At 59.7% G+C, this 19336-nt stretch overlaps 2 protein-coding genes across 6 annotated transcripts in view; one reads left to right on the top strand and one right to left on the bottom strand.

Moving 5' to 3' along the window:
* Window positions 1-7288, top strand: part of IL4I1 (interleukin 4 induced 1) — a 37759-nt gene extending 30471 nt beyond the window's left edge. For 2 of the 4 annotated variants that reach the window (XM_047712168.1, XM_047712167.1), the window contains exons 4-9: window positions 1491-1729; window positions 2767-2879; window positions 3400-3601; window positions 5394-5462; window positions 5733-5869; window positions 6350-7288. In XM_047712168.1, the coding sequence (XP_047568124.1) occupies window positions 1491-1729; window positions 2767-2879; window positions 3400-3601; window positions 5394-5462; window positions 5733-5869; window positions 6350-7271 (1682 nt within the window). In that variant the 3' untranslated portion in view covers window positions 7272-7288. Of the gene's footprint in view, window positions 1-1052; window positions 1247-1350; window positions 1386-1490; window positions 1730-2766; window positions 2880-3399; window positions 3602-5393; window positions 5463-5732; window positions 5870-6349 lie in introns of those variants that run through there. The other 2 variants (XM_047712170.1, XM_047712169.1) reach the window with 2 other exon arrangements.
* Window positions 7289-7524: 236 nt separating this feature from the next.
* Window positions 7525-19310, bottom strand: TBC1D17 (TBC1 domain family member 17). 2 transcript variants are annotated; one of them, XM_047712165.1, is made up of 17 exons: window positions 19116-19302; window positions 18736-18834; window positions 18426-18500; window positions 14763-14886; window positions 13828-14035; window positions 13041-13152; window positions 12774-12932; window positions 12317-12445; window positions 12111-12214; window positions 11189-11283; window positions 10643-10759; window positions 10439-10539; window positions 10251-10350; window positions 9221-9318; window positions 8946-9062; window positions 8355-8441; window positions 7525-8262 (listed from the first exon to the last, which is right to left on the bottom strand). In XM_047712165.1, the coding sequence occupies exons 1-17, from the start codon at window positions 19134-19136 to the stop codon at window positions 8059-8061; spliced, it is 1950 nt and encodes a 649-aa protein (XP_047568121.1). In that variant the 5' UTR covers window positions 19137-19302; the 3' UTR covers window positions 7525-8058. The 2 variants fall into 2 exon arrangements, with proteins under 2 accessions (XP_047568121.1, XP_047568122.1); XM_047712166.1 differs by lacking the exon at window positions 7525-8262 and having other exon boundaries at window positions 8394-8525; window positions 19116-19310.
* Window positions 19311-19336: the final 26 nt, after the last annotated feature.

The following is a 19336-nucleotide window of genomic DNA, read 5'->3' as shown; positions in this document are numbered from 1 at the left end:
GTAGCCTTTTGGGTTTTCCCATCTTGTGCTGCAGAGGATCTGCTGCCTCTGGCTTCAGTCCTCACCAGCTGCCTGGCACCTCTGCCCCACGCCAGGAAAAATCCCCGAAGTTGCGCCTTCTACCTCCACCCACTTCAGGGACCTACCACACGTCCCCTTGGCTAAAGCCCCAGAAGCCGAAGGGCCCTGCCGCCAGGGGTCAGGGGGCTCCTTGCAGCCGGGTCATCTTGTTCTCACTGCCTGCCTCGGGAAAATGCACCCCACATAGAGTGGTGGTGAACGCCAAGGCCAGAGGCCCCTGCAGCCTTTTGGCAGAGGTGGTCCTCGGCACCCTAGCCTGAGCGGAGCAACACAGCTGAGCCTCTCAGCGAGGGATGGGAAGGATGAGCACTTATCCTGGGCTGCCTCTTGCGCAGGGCTGAGGAGCAGGGGGTCACTCCTTGGGGTCACTCCTTGAGCCCTCCCAGTTACCCGCACGGTGGCGGCAGCTGGCGTTTCCTAAGGAGCAAGTTCTAGTATTGACCCAGGTGCTTGCTCACAGGGCCAGACCTGGACTCACTGCCTAATTCTACCCACACTTAATGGCCTCCACTTGACAGCCGCAGACCAGAACCGTGTGGGCAGGCATCAGGCTCAGGACCCGGGCAGGCCGGCCTCAGAGACTGAGGCTCAGAGCAGCTCTGTGGGAGGGGACTGGAGCCAGCAGGGGCCCTTCAGGGCACAGCGACAACTGACACACAGAAGGACTTGGGGGCTGTCACAGGGAACATGCAGCCCCAAGGGCAGACACAGGGATCCTGAGACCAGGCCCCCTTTGCATGGTTACCTGAGCATTTATTTCTGGCCTTCCAACTACCCCAGAACTATTTGGGGCAAGAGGAAGAAAATAGACTGATTTGCTTCTCTCAACCCCCCTTCCCCAACACCCACTCCCTCCAGCCTCAACTAAACCCTGAGCACCTGACCCTACAACCCAGGAAAGTAGTTTCGCTTCCCCTGCCACAGATTTCCCAGAGGGAGGGGAGGGCGGGGCTCAGCTCTTTTAAGGAAAGGCAAGGGGGGACGGGGCAGACCAGTGGGAGCGACAGAGGACAGAGGTGCTGCTGCTGTCCACGGAGAGCCAAGGTAGAGAGGAGGCTGCAGAGACTGGGACCCCCAGAAACAGACACTTGGAGACAGGGAGAACAGAGGAGAGGGGAACGGAGAAGAGAAAGGAGTGCAGGGAGGGGGACCGAAGGGCAGACAGGTGAGTACAGAACAGGAGGCGGATAGATGGGATAGACGGAGGGATGAGGCCATAGGGGCGGCCAGGCCCCTGTCACAGTGACCCTTGCCTCCCCTCCAAACTAGACACCATCTCCCACCAAGAGTTATGGCCTCATTAGGTAAGTAAGCAAAGGAAAGGGCACAGGGACAGCGGGATGGAGCCCACATTTCCCCCCACACAAGCCTACTGACATGCGCACTATCCCCGTCCTTCCTACCTCCAGCCCGGTACCTCCTCGTCCTGGTCTCCTTCTTCCTCAGCCTGGAGGCCTCCCCGGACTGGAAGACTTCCCACAGCCAGGATCCCTTTGAAAAATGTATGCATGATCCTGACTATGAGGTGCTGCTCAAGGTTGTGACCTTGGGCCTCAATCGGACCTCGAAGCCTCAGAGGGTCATTGTGGTTGGTGCTGGTGCAGCTGGGCTGGTAGCTGCCAAGGTGCTCAGTGATGCGGGACACAAGGTGAGAAGAGCTGCTTGGAGTCTGCCTTGAGTCTTTCCTGCTGCGGTCTGAGAGTCCTGGGTAGAGGGGCCCGGCCACATGCCTGTTACGGGGCTGGTAGGAGGTGGGAGAAGAGCTATGCTTTGTCCCTTGGTCTGGGGAGTGAAACCCAGAGGGAGGCTGAGAGGCCTTTGATTTCCCTGTCTTGCTCTCTCATGTTCCTGAGGGAATTCCCTCTGAATGTCCTCTGACCTCCTGGGGGGAGTTTGTGTTGGTGGAGATGGAAACTCCACTCAAGGAGAAGTGAGCCTTGAGATCTAACCACTGCCCCGTCACTGAAATCTGAGAATGAGAATGGGCTCTGCCAGGACCTCTGTGCCTGCAGGAAATCGCCCCACCCTCTGAGCTGGGAAGTCCCTTTGCAATCTGGCTTGTCGTCTCCTGCTGTAGTCTAGAGTGTCATATGGTCCATGTTTGCTGTGACATCTGTTCTCCCAGCTCCTCTCACTTCTCTATAAAGAAGGGGGTCCTAGGGGCACCTGGGGGGCTCAGTGCGTTAAAGCCTCTGCCTTTGGCTCAGGTCATGATCTCAGGGTCCTGGGATCGAGCCCCACATTGGGCTCTCCACTCAGCAGGGAGCCTGCTTCCCTTCCTCTCTCTCTGCCTGCCTGTCTGCCTACTTGTGATCTATGTCTCAAATAAATAAATAAAATCTTAAAAAAAAAAAAAAAAAGGGGGCGCCTGGGTGGCTCAGTGGGTTAAGCCGCTGCCTTCGGCTCAGGTCATGATCTCAGGGTCCTGGGATCGAGTCCCGCATCGGGCTCTCTGCTCAGCAAGAAGCCTGCTTCCCTCTCTCTCTCTCTCTGCCTGCCTCTCCGTCTACTTGTGATCTCTCTCTGTCAAATAAATGGATAAAATCTTTTAAAAAAAAAAAGAAGAAGAAGGGGGTCCTTCTCTAGTTAAGGTCTGTGCTACCGTGGGTGGGGATGGAAAGCTGGGGATGGGGGCTCAGTGGGAGGAGCTGAAGGGCCCTGCTTGCTGTCCCCTCTGTCCCTCAGGTCACCATCCTGGAAGCAGACAACAGGATCGGGGGCCGCATCTTCACCTACCGGGACCGGAAGACAGGCTGGATTGGGGAGCTGGGAGCCATGCGCATGCCCAGCTCACACAGGTAAGGACTGACCAGGCAGCCAGGCGCACACCAAAGCCACCCACAGCCCCACGGCTATGCTCAGACTCAGCCAGATCCCCAACTCCATCCCCACTCCAGGGCCAGACTGAACTTCAACCCTGACCCCAAACCTAAGCCCCCAATCAAGTTGCATCAAGACTCCACCTCCCCCTCTGTCCTCCTCCTAATTGAGGATCTCCCATCTCCAGCCCCACCACGTCCAGCCAGACCTCCAGACCCTAACCTGTCCCTTCCCCAACCCGAACTCTGTCCCCAGTCCCACTTCCGCCCCAGAGAAAGCCAGATCCTGCTCCAGACACAGACCCGAACGGCCACACCTTCAGCCGTCCAGCCTCGAGCCTTGCTCCCGTTTAATTCCATGCCCCCCGCACCCAGGACCCCGACTCTAGCTGCACTGCAGGCTGGTGCCCATCCCCAGAGCCCCAGAGAGGGGACCCGACTCCCCCCGGCTCACACGCTCGCCCTGCCCGGCCCTCACCAACCCCTCCATCTCCTGCAGGATCCTCCACGAGCTCTGCAAGAGCCTAGGGCTCAACCTGACCAAATTCACTCAGTACGATGAGAACACGTGGATAGAAGTGAACAACCTGAAGCTGCGGAACTACGTGGTGGAGAAGATGCCCGAGAAGCTGGGCTACAAGCTGCGCCCCAGGGAGAAGGGCCACTCACCCGAAGAGATCTACCAGATGGCTCTCAACCAGGTAGGCAGCCGGAGGCCTGCGGCCGGGCCCCTCTCGCCTCTGCCCAGCCTCCTCCCCGCCTGGCTGCTTGTGTCTCTCATTCCTCCCGTCTGCTGGCCTGGCGCTGGCTCTTCTGTGGTTTCCCAGAAATGCTGCGCGTCCCCAGAGCACCATCAGCCTTTGGTCTCTGACCCCTGTACACACGCGCGCGCGCACACACACACACACACACACACAGTCCCGACAGCCTCCCCTTCTATGTCTTTGGCTTAAACTTTGATCTGCTGATCAAAGATCTTCCCCATCCATCTCTGGAGACCCAGACTTCTGTCTGTGCCCCCCTGGCCGTACCCCGGGACCCGGCAGCTCCCACTGAGCTCAGCATCTTTCCCTAACCCCACTCATAGTCCTGTGTTCTCCCCTCTCATAATGGCTCCATCACCCGCACCCCAGTCCCAGGCAGGCAGACCCCTAGGTGAGATCCTAGCTCCCTCCCTCTCCCTTCCACCATCGGTACCCCCTGCCCCATCCTTCCTGTCCTCTGATCACTTGTACTATTCCCACCTCTGGGTCCCCACAGCCCGCGCCCCAGCTCAGGTTTCATCCTTTACCCTGGACCTTCACCCTGCTCATCCCCTACTCACAGCCTCCAGTGGCTCCCCAGTGCCTTAGCCTCAGGTTCAAGCCCTGAATGGCTTGTTCTCTCCCACCCACTCCAGCCTCCAAGAAATTTTTGTTACCCCCAAAGCCCTCATGGTGCCCCAAACACCCCAGCTCCGTCCTCCTTCGTACCCACTGTGCTCCTGCACATTCTGCACCCGTGCCCTTGCTTGCTAGCGCTTCCTGCCCTGCCTGGAAGGCCTTTTCCCTTTCCCACCCAGAGAACCCTGCTCATCCCCCAAGAACCAGCTCCAACCTCCCTCCTCCAGGAAGCCTTCCCTGGTGCCCTCAGGGAGGAGCAGGCCTTGGCCTCCTCTGGGAGCTCCTAATCGTCTGTCTTCCCTCTGGGACAAGGGTGGGCACTGAGTTGAGGCCATTTTTGTCACCTGGCACTGTCCAGGGAGCCTAGGGAGACTCGGGGTGAATGACGAGTGAGTGAAGGGGCACATCCTTTGGGGAGTTCCCTGGCCACGAGAGAGAAGCCAGGTGGACAATGAAGAGGGCTAAGGTGAAACGGGGCTGTCAGGAAGGGAAGAGACTTGAACAGCACGGTAAAGGGTGGGCGCTTGTGGGGAACCGTGCAGAGGTGCAGATGTCGGCGGGGGAGGGGGGGGCACTGGGCCCTGTACGTAGTGCGGCAGAACTGGAGCTGCCCTAAGAGATGGTGACCGAGGGGCCAGCTGAGGGCACAGCCCTGGGGCTCTGGGCACTGGGGAGCCACCAGAGGGCCTTGGGCAGAAGAGAAACCAGTGACTAAGCCCCTCGGGGCTGACGGGTGGCAGAAGGGACTCTGCTTCTGTCTGTGCCCACAGCCATCCAGGTGACAATCACTGAGCACCAGCAGGATACAGCAGTGACTCATAGGCTAGGGACAGATGCAGAACAAACCGTGCCCAGTGGGGCTGAGCATGACACCGTGAGGGTGGGCTGAGGCTGGGGCAGGAAGAGGCAGTAACATCTTGGGGAGACTTTACAGAGCGGTGACGGTGGGTTGCAGTGGAGGGCACAGCATGGGCAAAGACCTGGTGGCTTGAGCAGGAGTGGCAAATGGTTGGTGGGGGCAGGTGCAGGAGGAGACCCTGGGTTTGCACACCAACCTGGCCTCTGCGGTCCTGCCCCTGGAGCTCAGTGTCATCCTCTTGTCCCACCACAGGCCCTCAAAGATCTCAAGACACTGGGCTGCAGAAAGGCAATGAAGAAGTTTGAAAAACACACGCTCCTGGTAAGTGGGGGGCCTCAGCGTCGCTGAGAAACCCCAACAAGGAGGGTGCCCGTGGGGCGGTAGCCCTGGAGTCAGAAGGTGGGAACCCTGCCTGACCCGGGGTTCAGCACATGCTCCCTTTCTGGGCTTTCTTCCCTCATCTGTCACAACAGCAGGGACTGGATCCCTGAGCTTCAGAGAACCGTACTAAGTTCACTGTCACATCAGGGAACCAAGAGGCTCGGGTGCGGCCCACTTGGGTCCTGACCTGGGCGTGCACCGGTCCTGCAGGAATACCTTCTCGGGGAGGGGAACCTGAGCCAGCCTGCCGTGCGGCTCCTGGGAGACGTGATGTCCAAAGACGGCTTCTTCTATCTCAGCTTCGCTGAGGCCCTAAGGGCCCACAGCTGCCTCAGCGACCGGCTCCGGTGAGAGGCGGGGCCAGCGGGCAGGGGCGGGGCCAACAGGACCCGGGGCGCGAGTAACCGGGCGGGCGGGACCGTCGGTGTTGGGTGGGGTCGGGACTGGTGGGAGGATGAGAAGGGGCGCCCGTGTCCTGCCGCACTCGCCTCTTCATCCCGGGTCCTCGGGAGGAACTGGGTAGGAATGGTTCCCGGAGGAAGGCGTGGCCCAGAGGAGAAGGGGAGCGATGCCGGGCTCGGACACTTCTCTGCTCCCTGGCCATTGGGGGACGTCAGGGACTGGCGAGGGCAGGGGTGATGAGTGGGCGGGGTCAGCGAGGAGCAGGCCGGTGACCGGCCCGTAAGGGAGTGGGCAGGAGAAGAGGGGACCTGCAGCCAAAAACTAAAACGCCGACCCGGGAGTGCGCCGGGAGGGTTCCGCTGGGAGGAGCCGACGAGGAGCGGCAGGGCCCGAGCTCCCGGCTCACGCCCCCGCCCTGCCTGCAGGTACAGCCGCATCGTGGGCGGCTGGGACCTGCTGCCGCGAGCGCTGCTGAGCTCGCTGTCCGGGCCGGTGCTGCTGCACGCGCCTGTCGTGGCGATAACGCAGGGGACGCACGATGTGCGCGTGCACATCGCCAGCTCGCGCAGGGCCCGGAGTCTGAAGGCCATGACCGCCGACGTGGTGCTGCTGACGGCCAGCGGCCCGGCCCTGCAGCGCATTACCTTCTCGCCGCCGCTGTCGCGAAGGCGGCAGGAGGCGCTGCGCGCGCTGCACTACGTGCCGGCCACCAAGGTGTTCCTGAGCTTCCGCCGGCCCTTCTGGCACGACGAACACATCGAGGGCGGCCACTCGAGCACCGCCCGCCCGTCGCGCGTGATATTCTACCCGCCGCCGGGCGAGGGCGCGCTGCTGCTGGCCTCGTACACGTGGTCGGACGCGGCGGCGTCGTTCGCCGGCCTGCGCCCCGAAGACGCGATGCGCGTGGCGCTCGACGACGTGGCGGCGCTGCACGGGCCGATTGTGTACCGGCTGTGGGACGGCAGCGGCATCGTCAAACGCTGGGCGGAGGACCCGCATAGTCAGGGCGGCTTCGTGGTGCAGCCGCCGCTGCTCTGGCATGAAGACAAGGACGAGGGACCGGACTACGACTGGGCGGTCCCCTACGGCCGCATCTACTTCGCCGGTGAGCACACGGCCTACCCGCACGGCTGGGTGGAGACCGCTGTCAAGTCGGCGCTGCGAGCTGCGGTGTTGATCAACAGCCGAGAGAGGCACACGATGGTCGACAGCGACACCGAGGAGGGCGTAGTGCGCCTGCTGCCCAGCCGTTCCCGCTGCGAGTTCGAAAAGGGCGGTGCCGCCCACGCCCAGGCTGCGCATGGGATAACCGCTCAGCACACCACCCACAAGAGACCCGAGCATTAAAAGTATTTTCAGAAAAAGCCCTGTGGTCCTCCCCGGTTGTGTGGAGCAAAGCCATTAGTCTTCGCGGTAGAAGGGTGTGCCTATTCTAGAACCCCCAGAAGCTGTCCTACTTCTCCCTGAGCCGCAGGGCTCCACTGGGGAAGTGGGGACAGGACCGAAACTGCTTTGCGCCCCTGGGAAATGGTAATCAGTGTCCACTCTGGCTGTCACGAAACAGATGGAGTCCTGATGCCAGACACACACACAATGGACAGTAGGTTAAACACGAGTTTATTTTTTTGTTCACATAACAAGAAGCTGGTAAGCAGGGTCCCCAGAGCGTCTGAACAGTTCTGCAGGCCCTTCCATCTCGGTTATGTCCAGGATGTGTCCCCGCACAGCACTGGGGGCGGCCATACCCCAGCACCACATCCTCAGTCCTCCAAACGCCCCGGATCCAGGAAGGGGTCAGGGCCCTACCTCCACCGGCCCACAGGGGCCTTCTCTTCCGTCTCATTGGCTGGATCAGGATCACGTGGTCAGGTGTCGGTTCCACCGCACGTCCAAAAGGGACCAGGAGCCACCACCCCCTCCCCGTGCGGGTCCATGCCAAAGAGGCAGCCTCCTTCCTCCACCTACACGAGGACAACTGGACACGAGAAGTGTCCGTGTAAGCAAATCAGCTCACGTGAGGGCACGGGAGGCACTGGCGGGAAGGCCCGCCCCGTTCACACCCTTCCTCCCCAGCCTCGGAGAGCAGGATGAAGTGCCTGTGCTGGGCGGGCCAGCCGGCCCCGGCCCCGGGGGGTTAGGACTCTGCGCTTTCCTCTTCCTCCTCCTCCGGCAGGATCTCCAGGCTGCTGTCAGGCTGCGGGGCTGTGTCCTCGGGGGGCGGTGGGGCCGGTGGGGCCCGGGTGGGTGAGAGAGGCAGTGGAGAGGTAGGGGGCGAGGGACTCTGGGGCTCTGCGGGGGGCACCAGACCCAAGACCTCCTGCACGTTGTGGGGCAGCTCCTGGAGGGGTGGGGGTAGAGGCCAGAAGTCAGTAGTTTTACCCCCGTAGGGAGGGGGCAGGGGGGAAGCTGGTGGGAGAGGGGCAGACTCACGGGGCAGGCGGTCAGCTGCCTGTAGAGGGCCTCCGCCCGTGTCAGCACGTCCTCCACGCTCAGCTTCATGGTCAGCTCGTTGATGTGCTGTGGGAGGGGGTGGGTCAGGCCGGCCTGCCTGCCGGCCAGCACTCAACCACCACCACCCGAGTGCCCACTCTGTGCCTCGTGCTGGGGATACAACGGAGGAGACAGACTGGGTGGAGCTGGGGGTAAGGGGAGGTCATGTCCTTTCAGGCCGCTTGCCGCAACGAAGGGAAAGGACACTGAGCTCTCCCCATGACCCTGACTCACGTTCATGTACTGGGGAAGGGGCAGGTCCCCCCCTCATGGGCTGGCCGCACTCTGAGGGCACTGTTGGGAGCCAGGGATGGGATGGAAAAGGAGAAAAACAAGCCGGGTCTCCTGGCCACGGTGCTCACCACTGAGCTAACCATACTTTCCATATCCTATTTGAAGTACCTACTACCCTAAGGTCCTGTGGCACAGGCACAGTGCCAGCCTCCACGGAGTTCACACCTCAGCTAACATGTCCGCTTACAGAGGTCAGGACGGGCAGGGAGGGGGACTTGGAAGGAGCCAGGGCCTCACCTTGAGGATCTCATTGGAGCCGAAGCCAGAAAGCATGAGGGTGTCACGCTCCATGTCCAGAATGGCACAGGCCACCAACAGGTGCAGATTGGGGCCAGGGAGCCCTGTCCACAGCACCTAGGAGAGCCAGAGCGAGGTGTTTATGGCCCAGCCTCTGCCTGAAGTCGCACCCAGGTCTGCCCTACCCCCTGCCCACTTCCCACCAACGTCCCAGCCCAGGACAGCTGACTGGTTTCTCTTTCCTCTCTGCCCTCCCACCCATACCGCAGGCCCACCTCCCACAGCCGAAGGACATCTGGGAAGGGGAATTCCCTCTTGAACCAGATAAGGAGCCACCGGAAGCAGAAGCAGAGGGAGCCAGAGTCCTGGGAATCTGGAAGAAGACAGTGGTGGGAGGGGTGGTGCTCCGCAAAGAACAAGCTCAAACTCCATTCCAATCCCCTCCTAATTCACAGTGTGCAGGCTGGTCAGCCCGAGACTCTAAGAAGTTATACTGGCTGTAGGAATCTCTACCAGTCTAGGCAAGTAACTCATGCCCAGCATGGGAAGGCTTCGGAGCTGAGCCAAGAACGCTCTGGGTCAACAGGAAGCTTTCCCATCCTGCCTTCCAGACTCCAAATGAGGTGAGCTAATTCCGTGCCCCACCATCACATAAAAGGGATGCAGGACACTCAGGGAAAAAATAAAAGCTATCAATACCCAGTGCTGGTGGAGGTGTGAGGAAACAGACACAGACTCGGCTAGCAGAAAGATCAGCTGTTAAGAATTTCCAGGAAAGCAGTGATGGGAACAAACATTTCAAAAGCCGTAAAAATACCGCCCAGAATATAATGCCACTTGTTGGAATTTAGCCTAAAAGAACTATCCAGATGATACTCCTCATGATGGAAAATTGCGAATAACCACAGTGCGCAGGACAGGTTGGATCTGTTCTCGTACACAGTTCAGAAAGACAGATCGCCGCACAGTCGGGCAGCTGGTGTCCCGGCACCCCCGGAAGTGGCCATGCCGAGGCCCCAGGCCCATCTGCCAAGCACGGGACTGCAGGGAGCCTGGAGGAGCCCGCTCGTCGGGCGCGCTCGTGGGGCGGGGACTCGCTGAGGATCGCTCCAAACCACGATCCCGCTTTCACATGGGAATTTTGCGTTCCGGCTTTTGCAGGGATGTCTCCCTTGTCTGGATCAGGCCCGAACATCCTGGAGCCCATCTGTGGCCACTTCCAGAGACTGGCGGGGGTTGGGGGAGGAAGGGTGGAGGAAGGGAGGCTCTGGGCGCCCCCCTCCACCTGCCCGCAGAGACACTCACCCAGGAAGTCGCAGAGCTGCGGGTCCAACACCCGCAGCAACAGTAGCAGTTGTCCGAGCTGCCGCTTCATCGTCTCCTGACTCTCCTCGAAGTTCCCGTGCTGCGGGAGGGAGGGCCACGTGAGGAAGCAGACACCACCCCCACCCATCCTCGGAGGGCCCTGTCTCCGCGCCTGCCTGGGGCCTCACCACGAGCTCCATGAAGCCACAGAAACACCAGAAAGCATCCACCTCGTTCTGAATGACGTAGAGGATCGGGGAGAGGAGGTCACTCATGCCCTGGACGTAACCTGGATGGGGGTGGGGGGGGGGAAGGTCAGGACCCAGCCCAGGCCCCCAGCAGCCCCCAAGGGAAGGTCTGGCCCCCAGCGCCCCCCGGGGCTGGCATCGCACCAAGGTCAAAGTGGTACATGCAGTAGGTGAGAAGGATGTCATTCAGCAGGCCCAGCCCCGGGTTCTCCGGACCCTCATAGAATTTGTTGGTCCGGTCAGTACGGCTCACATCTCTCTCTGCGAACACAGGGCGCAGAATGCGAAAGTGAGAATGCTGTGGGGGCCCATCCCTCCTGGCCACAGGCACCAGCCCCTGCTCCTCCCTTTGGCAGACCCCAGGCGGTGTGAGTTGGTCCGGAAACCACCTCGCGCACCCTCCAATGAGGCACTATGCTTGCCACTTGCCAGATCGCTACAGCCTCCCAGCGACCGAGTTACTGAACCATCCACAGACGGGAAACTGAGGCCCAAGGAGGCAAATCAGTTGTCAAGATCTCACAGCAAGTAGGCAGCGGATTTGAACCCAAGGAGTCGGGCTCCCTTTCCCTGCCCCATCCCATCTCCCCACTGAAGATGACATCATCCCTACTCCTAGGGAGGCAAGGGCCTTCCCTGTGCCCTCCCCGATGTGCCATGTCTGCACCTCACCCCTGCCCAGCAGCCTACCGATGAGGCTGCGGTAACCGTGCAGCAGTGAGTTCCTCCGCTCCTGCTCGGGGCTCACGGATTTCCACTGCAGCTTCATTCGGAAGTACTCATCCCTGCGTGCGGGGGAAGGGGAGGTGAGACACGAGGCCGCCGAAGGAGGCTACCTACTCATCTTTGCCACCGCTCCCCTGCCCTGTGCCGCTCCTGACATCTCTCATGACACACAACGTCCTTGTGAGTTTTTCTTTAAAGTTTTTTTTTGGGGGGGGGGCGCCTGGGTGGCTCAGTGGGTTAAGCCTCTGCCTTCGGGTCAGGTCATGATCCCAGGGTCCTGGGATCGAACCCCGCATCGGGCTTTCTGCTCAGTGGGGAGCCTGCTTCCTCCTGTCTCTCTCTCTCTGCCTGCCTCTCTGCTACTTGTGATCTCTGTCTGTCAAATAAATAAATAAAATCTTTAAAAAAAAAAAAGTTGTTTTTTTTTCAAGTGATCTGTACCTGTACCCCACCATGGGGCTCGAACTCATGACCCCAAGATCCAGAGTCACACACTCTCCTGAGCTAGCCAGGGACCCCACTGTGGGCTTTTGTTCAGTCTGTCATCCCCACCGGACAGAGAGCACCAGGGCAGGGACCAGGACACGCAGCAGGGGCACAACGTGTAGTGTACCAGGAATGAGAAGCAGGCCCCCCAGCGTAAGGAAGCCGGCTGCAGAGTGACGACAGCTACGACATTATACTGCTAGAACAAAAACTGATGCCCACAGGGGACGAGCCTGCCTGCTTACCGCCGTCTCCATGTGTGACGGCGGGTGCCCAGCACGTGGTGGGCTCATGACTGATGACTGCGGAGCGAGCCCATCGGTGCACCTGTGATGGGCCAGGTACCGTGCTGGGATGGGGGACATGGTTGGCTGGGGTGGCCGCAGGGGCTCTCACTCACGTTTTCTTGCGCATATGGGCCTTATGCTCCTCGGCTGAGCCCTCCCAGCTGAGGTACCCCAGGAGGAACTTCCAAGCTTCGCGCCTCAGGCCAGGGCTCAGACCCTGGGAGACAGAGTGGGGCCAACGGCTCAGAGTGGCCTCCTCCTGGCCGCCCGTAAGCCTTACCTAGTCCCCCCACCCCACAGCACACAGTCAGCACCTCACCCCGGAGAAGATGCGGGCCTTCAGCACGGGGACCTGCCGCAGGCGGCCCTCGGGGCCCACATGGTGGGCCCACTCCTCCTCGGTGAGTGGAGGTGCCCGCTCCACGGCCGGCCGTGGCCCCAGCTCCACCTGCGTGACACAAGGCCGGTGAGCTCAGGGCCTCCCACACCCTCCCCGGCCCCAGCCCCGCCCACCTGCAGGACAGTTAAGGCGCAGGGTGGGAAGCATCCCTCCCCAGGGTCAGTACCAAAGCCACCTCCGTGTCAGGAAGCTCCCCTTCCCCCACCATAACGGGAAATAGGTACACAGGTTCCAAGCATTCTCCTCGAAGTCCCTCCTCATGCGATCTATGACTAGGGTGCTGTATCATCCCCGTTCTGGGGGAAAAGGAGGCCTAGGGAACTAATCACCTGCCCAGGTGACAGCCAGAAGACAGCAGGGTCCACCTGATACTCACACAGGAAATGACCTCAAACCCAGGCTCCGGCTCGTCATCAGGGGGTGGAAGAAGGTCAGGGGAGGCCCCCTCTGGGTGTGGCTGCAGGGCTCCCCTGAAGAAGTTGGTCACACGGGAGAAGCTGCTGAAGGTGGTGGAGTAAGGGTCCTGGAGAAAGCGCTGCGGACAGGGCCAACAGGGTGCTCACAGCCGCACCCCACCCTTCCTCACCCAGTCCGGTCCGCCCCTCCCTGCCCACAGGGCCAGGCTGGTCAGTGGGACACTCACAGACACCACGTTGGAGCTGTCCTGGTCGAAGAGCTGGAGGTGATGGAAGGAGCTGGAGAGGGCCGAGGAGTCGTGGGGGAAGACAAGGTAGAGGCGGGGGTCCTGCGGGGAGCTGAGGAGGGGCAATGTGGTGACACCCAGGCAGAGGGCCCCGCGTGCGTCCCCTCCCCCTCTCAGTCCAACCGCCCCTGGGGAGTCCCTCACCTACAGCCTGACCACAGCTGGACCCCAGGGGTGGACACTCAACCCAGGGCTGGCCACTGAGGGCCAAGGCCCTCCTGCCTCCCACAGGAACCGATTCAGGGACCGGCCAGGGAGAGGCAGCTCCGGGATGCTGCTGGGGAAGGAGCTGCTTCGGTCACCAGGGCTGCTAAGGGACCCCCGGAGAACAATACCAACTTAAGGGGGAAAAAGAGCAATTCTTCCTAAGTTCCAGGACCCAAGGCCTGCCTGAAATCAAACCCCGCCTTGGCTTTGTGATTACACGTATCAGCTGATTCCCTTCATCTGCCTTTGTTTGTTTGTTTTTTTAATATTTTATTTATTTATTAGACAGTGAGAGAGAGAACACAAGCAGCAGGAGTTGGGAGAGGGGGAAGCAGGCTTCCTGCCGAGCCGGGAGCCTGACACGGGGCTCGACCCCAGGACTCTGGGATCCTGACCCGAGCCACCCAGGTGCCGCCCCCTTTGTCTAACTTTAAATCTGCTTGACAGCCCTGAGGGGCCAGGCTGCGGCCGCAGGGGGCCAGGGCCTGCCACAAAGGCCCGGTGCTGGGAAAAGGCTCACCTGGCCAAGAGCAGGTAGCGGCTGAGGACCCGGAGAAGGGCGCGGGTCCCCCCTCGGTGAAAGTGCAGGGCAGGCAGGGAGCCCCCAGCCTGGGTCACCAGAACCAGGTAGGCCCAGCTGAGGCCCGGCTTGGACCGGCGGATGGACTTGAGCTCCCCGAGACTCACCGTGAAGGCCCAGGAGCCCCGAGGGGAACTGGGCTCTGTACCTGGGGAAGAGCACATGTTGGGAGCAGGCCTGGGGAGGCAGAGGTAGCACAGATATCCATGGGGAGCCACGTCTCCTTGGAAACACAACTGACTTGCTCGAAAATCTCCCTTGGCTCCCTGTGGCCCTCAGAGCGAAGACTGTGTTCTTAACCTGGTGGCAGTTCCCTGAGGTCCATCTCCTGCCCCCCACGCATCTCATCTCCAGCCCTTCCTTCACCCCAGACCCCACACTCCAGTGTCCTAAACACACCCAGGGCCTCTGGCCTTGCATGGCTACCTTCTCTGCTGGGGAGAAAACTCCCAGGTGCCCCCAGGGCCAGGAGCTGGCATCACCACCTCCTGGAAGGCTTCTCCATTCTCCGGAGGGGCCGGATGCCTCCTCTGGTGCCCCCAGAACCTTGTAGGACTCCAGGATAGCCCAAATCACCCTCTCACCCCACAACTGTCACCGCCACAGCCTGGACACCTTCACAAGCAGAGGATTCCTGCAGGGGTGCCCACAACCCACCCAGGAGTCTGGAAAGATGAGCAAGACTGCAAACCCTGGAGACCCAGCCAGGCGGGACCTGGGCCGGGGACAGCGCTGCACCCCGATCCACGTGCCTGAGACTGGAAGGCCAGCAACGGACGGTCACCTTGACTATGGCCAGCAAAGTCTGTGGAGCCTTGACCTCTGAGGCTAAGACGTGTCTCCACCTGCCCCTCAGGGGCCCGGGCTCAGCCTACCTCTGGTGGGCTCTAAGTGACGAGATTGTGGCCGCACAGTGCTGATGACAGCCCAGTCGGGTTCATAGCCAGGGTCAAAGGTTGGTTCCTCCTCAGAGGTGCAGGAATCACCACCACTGACGTCCTTGGGAGAGGAAAGGAAGAGAAGAGAGTGCGGCGCTGTGGATTCAGGGTTTCCAGATCTGAGCCGCAAGGCTGCCCTGGAAGGCAGCCCCAGTAAACAAATAGGGAAACTGAGGCAGACGACAGTGCAATCAGCCAACAGTGCTGACCACAGGCCGTGGGGAAGGACAGGGAGGGGACAAAGTACAGGAGAGCTGCAGAGACTAGGAGTCCCTTTCACGGGCTAGCGTATGCCTTTCTGTCAGGCAGAGGCTGGAAGGCGAAAACTACATTTCCCAGACTCCTTTGCAGCTACGGGTCACACCACAAGGTGGAGGCAGAAGGCAGGAAGGAGGCAGGGGCAGGCGGGTGTGCTGACGAGGGAGGCTCCTGTTTTCCCCAAGAGAGGTGACTAGGGTGGAGGTGGTGGCTAGCTCTGTGTCCCAGCGCCCAGTCACTGGCTTGGTGAGGGCCCAGTGGCTTCCGGCCCTTGGGTGGCAGCTCGGGTGGTAGTGTTCTTGGGTCTCCGCAGGCTCCACGATGATCTCTCCCCACTGCCCTCATTTCAGAGGTGGTGGCAGCTCCCTGGGCAGGTCAGTTCTGCAGGGTCAGTCCTGTTCTGCCAGCTCTTGTACAAATTCGCCAAGCCTCTACTGGTCTGCCTTGAATCCCTTCCTGCTGAAAGTAACTGGAGTGTCCCAGGACTCCCGCAATAAAACCCTACACGAGGGTCCTTGTTGGGAGGACCCAGACAATGAGTCCACCCAAAAGCCGTTTCTCTGCTCCTTCCAGGTTCACAAAGCCCCTCCCACAACAAAGCCTCCCACTGTTTGCTTTCTCAGCCTTCCTTGTGGTTCCGTCTCCTGCCACTGGGAGCCAAGATGCCACCTCTGGAGAGTTTAAAAGGAGGAAAATTCCTGATAAAAAAGGGCACCTACAGGGGCGCCTGGGTGGCTCAGTGGGTTAAAGCCTCTGCCTTCGGCTCAGGTCATGATCCCAGCGTCCTGGGATCGAGCGCCGCATCGGGCTCTCTGCTCAGCAGGGAGCCTGCTTCCTCCTCCCTCTCTCTGCCTGCTTCTCTGCCTACCTGTGATCTCTGTCTGTCAAATAAATAAATTAAAATCTTAAAAAAAAAAAAAAGTGCACCTATATAAGTGACCACCACCCTATTCAGGCCAGTCTTTGGAGGCTGTGGAAGGACAACACGGCGTCTGGAGCTTTGGCAGCCAACTAGGGCCATGAGGGGAGTCACAGAGACACCTGTCCACGAGGCTGCTGAGTCAGCCCCAGCAAAGCCATCCCGTGTCTTGTGGGGCGAATGGGATATTTCACCAACGTTTACATAACATAATGAGAGTCAACACCGCCTTCCGCCAGCGTTTGCAGCCCTCTGCCTCTTGGGCACACAGCAGGATCACAGCTCCCTGAGCTCTGCCGGCTGGGTGTAGCCATGTAGCTGGATCTGACCAGGGGACTGCGAGGTACCCCTTCCAGGATGGACTGTTTAACTGCCAGGGAAGAGGGGTGCCTGGGTGGCTCAGTGGGTTGAAGCCTCTGCCTTCGGCTCAGGTCATGATCTCAGGGTCCTGGGATCGAGCCCCGCATCGGGCTCTCTGCTCTGCGGGGAGCCTGCTTCCCTCTCTCTCTGCCTGCTGCTCTGCCTACTTGTGATCTCTCTCTGTCAAATAAATAAATAAAATCTTTAAAAAAAAAAAAAACTGCCAGGGAAGAGCTCTTGCCCTCTGTCACAAGGAATGTAACTGCTCTAGCAGCATGCTTCCCTGACCAATCACGACGAACAGAGCTCCTCAGTCAACCTGCAACACAGGGAGCGAAACCAGTCCCAAAAAACTGGAGCTCCAGTAGCCTTTTTGGACCACAAGGCAGCCGTGAGGATGGCAGAGCAATGCTGGAAGGAGCCAGGTTGGTGGTGACACGTAGCCTTTTCTACGGGAGAGGCAGGCGCTTCTATGCAGCTGAAGCTGCTGTCACTTCTGTTTCTATCCCACGCAGCCGAAAACTCCTCGCTGATGCAGAGTCTGGGAAACGTCTTGCTTTTCCCGATGAGCAGAAGAGATGTGACTGGCACCCTGCTCGCCCCCCTCTTCCTGCCTTAAAAGGAGGTGAGACTGAACGAGTCATCTAAAGGTGACCAGGGCATGCACAGGAGGGTCTCGGTGATCAGGCCCTGACGTCGCCAGCCAAGGCCATCAGCTCCATCTCTCCGAGTGTCTTGTGAGAGGAGAGGAATAAATTTGTCTCCTTAACTTGTCACCAGCCTGATTTTGTGTTCCTTGGAGCCAAGTGTATCCTGCGTGCGTACGTGCCTTTTCCACTGAAGCCTGCCTCAGTGGGTATCTGTTAATCAAAAACGAGAGGACCGAGGAGGACAGCCACATTTTCAAGAAAGGCACTCAGCTGGCCTGTGAGGCTGACGAAAAATGCAGAATGCTGGTTGCTTCTTCCTCAACCCTGGGAAGCCGGGTTCCTCCGCAGAATTCTGGAATCTCCATTTGTTACCCACTCCCACCAGGTAATTCAAACACCACTGCCCCAGGTGAGGCTTCCTTCTCTCTCCCTGACCCATCATTCTAACCTCCCTGACCTCCCAGCCTCCATCCTCCCTCCATTTAGCCCTTCTGCCCATCCCCCGCATGGGTTTCCCAACGGAGCTTTCCACATCCACACCCTTCTCTTCCCATGGTTCCCCGGGGGACCCCCAGAACACAGTCCAAGCTTCTCAGCTGGGCATTTCAGGCCCAACCATCATCCCAGCAAACCCCCCTCTACAGAGACATCCCATCTCCTCCTGTATCCTGAAATACCCTTCCTCCTGCTGTCCCTGAAATACCTTCTTGCCCCCTTCTCATCCTTAGAGTTTCAGCGCAAATACCTGCTCCCTCCAGAAAGGGGCATGCCTTTGAAACCACAGAGTCTGGATTCAAACCACAGTTCCAACACTTCCTAGCTTTCTGACCTTACAAAAGGGGCTTCCAATCATTGTGCCTCAGTTTCCCAAAATAGAATGAGGGTGAAGACTGAGGCAGGGTCTGGGGTAAACTCATCTCTGGGTCCCAGCACAGGGCCTGGTGATGAAAAGTCTGTAACAATCTCTAATAAAAGCCTCAGGAATCTCTCATAACGAGAAGAGCAAAGTCTGGTACTGAGAGTAGGAAGAAGCCCTAGAAAGTATACTTTTCTGCCCCTGGGGAAATGCCACACCCCTTCAAGTTCTTGTGGACTAAGAGCCCGTGAAACCTGAATCCAAGGGCTGTGTTGACCTCCTGCACCATCACAGGGCTCTCCCAAAAAGGAAAGGGGATGAGAGGGTTGCCTCCCCACCGCTATGAATCTCATGGTGTCTGCTTTCTTTCAAATGGGCACCTTCAGCCCCATTTCACAGAGAAAAGAAAACCAAGGGGCCAAGAGAGCCTAGACCCCAACCAGGATCATATATGCTCCAAGAGTAAGTCTGAGATTACACCCAGGTCCTTCAAATGTCTTCCACTGCCCCAACCTGGGAAAAAACAAGTGGAGAAAAGGGAACGGAGGAAAGCCTACCTTCTTGGAGAAAAGAATTTGGGTGGAATCTCCAGCCTCCTCTACCGGAACCCAGTGCAGAAGGACATCACTGTCCTGAGAAAAAAAAAGAGGATTTGGAGGGACATCCCCCCGTCCCCCAATCTCCCCAAGTCGTATTTCCAGACTTCTTCCCTCCTCTGGCCCCTCAGACTTACAAAGCCCCTTCTGTCGCTCCAGTCCGCACCCCCTGCCTTCCCACAGTCCCATCGGGACCTCCAGACCGTACGCCTCCAGATGCCGCCTCCAACCGGCTCTGGGCCTGCCCGAGCCCTGCTCCCTTCCGGCCCACCTTCTCCACAACGCGGATGACGCCAGCGATGAGGGAGTCCGGGTCTTGGTGCTTCTTAGCACTGGTGTGCAAGTACACGCCACCTTTCTCAAACACCACCTGGGGACGGAACCAGTGAGGGGCGGGACCCAAACCGCAGGAAGACACCAGGGGGCGGGGCCCACAGTCGCTTCCCGGCCGCCCACGGGGCGGGGCTAAAAGGTAAGCGTCTAACCTAGGGCAGTGGAGGAGAGGGTGACAGCGCATTTGTAAACGAACGGTGTGTTCGCTAAGGCTCAGCGGGGTTCCCAGAGCCCGGGCAGGGCGTTGGGGCGAAGCCGACTACCGGAGGGCGTCGCTTCGCATCCACAGAAAGATAAGAACGCGTTTCCATTGCCTACCCTGTAACCGGCTCCCTCCATAGTCGCCGCCGAGGTCCCACTCCTCCGGCCCTCTCCCTTTCCGGGTCATCGTGCTGTCACATCCGGATAGGAGACTCCCCTCAAGCCTGGGCAGTGGTAGCGCCCTTGCCTGTTCTAGAACAGGAGTGGGTGTAACCATCTTTCAGAATGGGGTGGTTGAACTTGAACCACGAGGGTGTAAGTCACATGGCGCAGACGGC

This window comes from Lutra lutra, chromosome 17 (genome assembly GCF_902655055.1).
Source record: "Lutra lutra chromosome 17, mLutLut1.2, whole genome shotgun sequence".
NCBI lineage: Eukaryota > Metazoa > Chordata > Mammalia > Carnivora > Mustelidae > Lutra > Lutra lutra.
This window is presented reverse-complemented; position numbering and strand designations above follow the sequence as displayed.